The sequence below is a fragment of the Solanum pennellii genome, chromosome 7, assembly GCF_001406875.1.
Source record: "Solanum pennellii chromosome 7, SPENNV200".
Classification (NCBI taxonomy): domain Eukaryota; kingdom Viridiplantae; phylum Streptophyta; class Magnoliopsida; order Solanales; family Solanaceae; genus Solanum; species Solanum pennellii.
Genome location: NC_028643.1, coordinates 67,714,295 through 67,719,412, shown reverse-complemented (window position 1 = coordinate 67,719,412; position 5,118 = coordinate 67,714,295). Strand labels below are relative to the sequence as shown.

Genomic DNA, 5,118 nt, shown 5'->3' with positions numbered 1-5,118 from the left:
AATGAGTATAATCATAGATAAAATATAAAACAAGTTTCACATACAAAAGAAAGTATATATAGTCATAGATGAAAAAAAATACACATTAACAATAATATGGATCATTCATCTTGTTCACAAGTAAAATATAAAATAGATTCCACAATAACTTACCTTATTTCCGAGAGAAAATAAACTCAATTATTTACCTTCTTTTGTTTACTTTGCTTCAATCTTTCTATAATAGAATATTCGTGCTGATAACTTGTTGTAAAACTAAAGCAAAATAAGACAAGAAATATAAAAGATAAAGCAATAGAAATAGGGAGACAAAAGATGAGAGCATTTCTTATTCTTCAAAATATTCATCAAAACTTTAAGTGTATACAATAGGAACCCTCATGCCTCTAATTATAGTGTAACATAGAGGCATACAAAAGGTTAGTCATAAACAAGACATTAAACATGAATATAAAATATTATTTATAAAAGTGTATACTTATCAAGTATTATTTTTAAATTTTTAATAATTAACTATTTAGTTAGTCTAATTATTTAACTATATTTGCGCAACCAAACAGTATGCTTGCAATTACATTATCATGAGAAAGAAACCTATTGACTATTTTGTATATAACTACTACATTAATAATTGCACAAATCGATCTAGTGACTTGAGATTTTGTGCACAATTTCTGATTGAAAATGCAATGGAAATAAAAAATATTCATGTAGATCGAAAACAGTAGAGAATAGGATTGAAAGCTTCTTATTCATGAAGTAGGTAGAATACAAACTAGAAAGACATATTAAATTAAAGCTCTTATTTCAGTGGAAATTAAAAGAAGTAGCAGCATAGACTTGATATATCCTTAATGCTTAATTAGCTTCTGTTTTGAAGGGCTCCAATGAAGCGTGGTACACTGATTTCTTGCTGAGGTAATGTGGCATAAAATCAATTCCCCAATGGAAGGGTTTGAACTGTGGAGGATTCTCAGGACCAACAAGTGATTTTGCAGGTTCAACAATCTCATGGGGGCAAATAAAAGTACCAATGGAGGTTCGTGACTCAGTTGTGTTTGTCACCACACGATGTGCAACACTAGTTAGCTTTCCATTGCTATATACCTGTATGCATAGCAATAATAAGAGAATAACAAGAGGAAGAAAAAAAAGGTGTTAGAGAAGACACTATACATACATACCGTAATTGGTAAACCAGAATTAACCACAAATGCATTGCGAATAGGCTGCACACCAATCCATTTGTCATCCTTCAATATTTGAAGACCATAGACTTCTTGTTGGATAATGGTTATGAGATTAGGATCACAATGTCCACCAACTCCCAAGGTTAAACTTGGATCTGGACATGCTGGATAGTGATTCACAAGCATTCTCTGCCCAAGTTCTTTGTCAAAGAACCCTGTCTCCAGACCTAGCCCTTCACTTAACATACCCAAGATAACTTTGCTCACCCTTCTCAATTCATCACCATAGGCACCAATAACCTCCCTGAAGTACAACCAAAATACATGTAAGAAAAGAGGGAAATTAATTGCTAACCATAGATAGTTCAGATAGGTACCTACCTATATCTTGGAGGGTTATCAGGCCAAGTTTTTTTGTCTTCTCCATCAAGATTGCAGCTATGTTCCAACACATCTCTCCAGTAACGATGCTCCTCTGAATCATAATGCTTAGCACTGCTACTGTACAGTGTAGCTGCACCCCTATTTGTATTATTAGCTGCATCTTTTGCATAATTTTCTTTTTCTTCAGCTGGCAGACTGAAAAATTCTTTGTACACTTTCATTGCTTCATCCATTAGATCTACAGGTACTCCATGATTGATTATCTGTTTGTTCATATATCATCATTTCAATTTCACATTAACGGAAGAAAAAAAAAGGAAACAGAGTTGTGTACTATTGCATACCTGAAAAAACCCATACTCTTCAAAAGCTTTCAACAGATCTTTAACAACAACACTTCGTTCTTCACCATTAGCTTTTCCCAAATCAATAACTGGAATACTGTCGCCAATTTCAACTGGATCTGATGGTCTTTCATGCTCTGGGATGCAATGACTTGGAGGAACTGCTTCTAATGTGCTTGACCAGTTCGAGAGAAGATCAGCCATTGACAATCAATCTAAACCAAAACCAAAAATCAGAAAAATCTCAACAAATAAACAAACAAAGAAAAGGAGGATTTATTTATTTATTTACCTGGGAAACAAAGATATCTTCTAAATGTTAATACTACTACTTCTGTAAATTGTTTGATATCTCATTTGAGATATGGAGGGCCATTTATAGGGAAGGAAATTGCATAACCAAAACTGATGCTCAGATTATTTTTTTTTAGAGCATGCCACTAAAATTACACATTTTAAAAACAAATACTTTTTAAAAAATAAAAACAATTCACATGTGGGTAAGTTATTTGAGAAGTGGTTTTGCTAAGCTGATTTTATAAAATTTAAGAGTCAAATTACGGAAAAATGATAAGAATCAATATAGTGTTAATATTAAGATTATTTTGTACAGAGAAACTATCTTAAATATCTAATATAGAAATTTTAATTTTTGTTAAATTAAAATATACATATTAAAATTTTCAATCAATATTTTACATAGATAAATAAGAAATATATTAAATATTGATATAATCTTACAAATATATTGTTCTAACCTTTTTTATAATACTACAAAATAACTATGTAAAATCTATAGGGGTGTCAAATGGTGAATTGAATTGAAATTAAAGATATTAAAATGGGTAGGGGTGTTAACGGTAAGAATAAAAATCGATCCAAATTGTAAAATTGAATCAAACTGATTAAATAAATTGATTTTATTTGGGTTAGGCGTAGTTTAATTTTGGATTTTTAAAAACGAAAGTTTTTGGATTGTTATGATTGTTTAAAAGAAAACAAATGAAATAACTGAAATACTATATTATTTTTACAAAGAATTTTAAAGATCTTATATGTGTTTTCGTCACGTTTATTTATAATTTACTTATTAAAAGAAAAAATGTCCAAGGTGAGAATATTTATCTTATTGGTTTCATGTATATAAGTGTGTATGATAATTCTTTATGAGATTGAAAATGTCAATGTCTCTTCCTTCTATGCCAAAATAATTACTCTCTCCCAATTTATATGACTTACTTTCATTTTTAATCTGTCCTAAAAAAAATGACATATTTCTATATTAAATAACAGTTTGACTATAAAAATGTCTATTTTACCCATAATGAAATTATTTGCATCAACACAAATTTCTATAATTCATTGTAGACCACAAGTTTTAAAATTTTTCCTTTCTTTCTTAAACTTCAAACCGAGTCAAACTCCTCACATAAAATGGGATGTGGGGAGTAATTTTGAAGCTTTATTCATATTAAATTCAACGATTGAAAGCTATGTAATGTCGGTCATTCTAACTATTTTCATTTTGAATTGATTATTAACACTTTTTTCGCATTTTGAATTTTTTCTATAGTTAATAACTGAATCGAAATCGTCAACAATCAAACCGATAAAATATATATTATGTTTGGTTTGATTTGGTTTTGATAATCTTAAAATCGATTAAATTAGTTTGATTTTAATTTTGACCAATAACCGATCATATCGACCCGCGAACACCTCTAAAAATAGGTAGAACATAAATCGGGTTGGGTCCTAATCGCCCAAGTTTACTTTGTGTTTAAATGAGGCTCAAATGGGCTAAAGATGGATTGAGTCTTGACCCGCCCAATTTGATCCACTTAATCTCAATAATTTTAACATATTGTTATTTAAGTTCTATAACCACAATTTCAATTCAACTCGATTATTGTTTTTTTCAAAAAAACAAAAAAAGTTACAAATGGAGAGATAAATCCTAGAAGATATAAAATAGATAATGAGTTATACCTTCAATATTGGAACATACATTATATCAATGCAAATAAAGAGTAAACATATTGAAATTGCAGATAAAATTGAGCTCAATTGAAGGTCTTTAAAAATGGGTTAAGGCTTGAATGAGTTGAGATTGAACACTGCAATTCAAAGAATCTTGAATCAAACTCATAAAATTTTAGATAGATTGGGCGTGTTATCTATACTTGGGCTCATTTTGACACCCCTAAAAATATAAAATAACAATATGAAAACGTAAAATAAAATTGTAAAAATATTCTATAAAAAGTAAATACATAATTCTTGAATAAAATTTAAATAAACTTATGAGATGGAATTATGTTGTCGACGTGTACGGAAAAAACCTATGAGAAATCCATGTTAAATTCTCCTACTTCCATGTCGAAACATTGATATCCTGAGTCATAACTCCTGGTCTTTAGTGTTCAACCTTTATTCGTTTGTAGTTTTGACACTTAGCCACAAATTCTGTGATATTCTTCTTTATGTCATTCCACAATTAGATTTCATGATGCCCATTGGTCACATAACATTTGAGTGGCTCTTGAGTGAATAAACTATCGAGAACTATGAGCATCTAATAGAATCACTTGGCTTAAACCATCAACTTGTAGAACACACTAATAATTTCGATAACGAAGCACACATTATCCACTCTTTGGAGAAAAATTCTATAGTCATCTTAAGGACTACTTCCTTTAATTCAACAAAGGTTGGATCATTATAATGTTTGCCTTAACATCTATCACATGAGATGATCTCAAATTATTTTGAACAATAATTTCACCATCTACTGAATCCACAAGACAAATTCCCAAATGAGCAAGTGCAACGACCTGTTTAGTCGTTTTGAGCAGTAGAGTTTATTCTGGTAATAACTGTAAGGGTCGACGGATCCCACGACGGACCGTCGAGGGGGTCTCGTTCCAAAACACTTAGATTCTGAAAATTTGGGTACTGAGATCGACTCTCTGAACTTCACGACGGAATGGCAGGACGGACCGTTGTTGGCACGACGGACCGTCACAAATCTTTCCTCAGAATTAACTCTCTGAACTTTGTGACGGACCTGCAGAACGGACCGTCACAGTCATGACGGACCGTCACAGGCTGCGTAACCCTGACTGGGTCGAAATTCTGCTAAAGTTTTAAAGGGGCGTTTTGGACTATTCATGCTTATAATTATAAAGTTAGTGGGTTAA

General features: G+C 31.2%; 1 protein-coding gene across 1 annotated transcript; it reads right to left on the bottom strand.

Annotated features, from left to right (window-relative positions):
- Nucleotides 1-724: 724 nt before the first annotated feature.
- LOC107025972 (hyoscyamine 6-dioxygenase-like) lies at nt 725-2,387 on the bottom strand. Its single transcript, XM_015226793.1, has 5 exons — nt 2,211-2,387; nt 1,919-2,133; nt 1,572-1,837; nt 1,185-1,494; nt 725-1,107 (listed from the first exon to the last, which is right to left on the bottom strand). Exons 2-5 carry the CDS (start codon nt 2,120-2,122, stop codon nt 859-861), a joined length of 1,029 nt encoding a protein of 342 aa, XP_015082279.1. The 5' UTR covers nt 2,123-2,133; nt 2,211-2,387; the 3' UTR covers nt 725-858.
- Nucleotides 2,388-5,118: the final 2,731 nt, after the last annotated feature.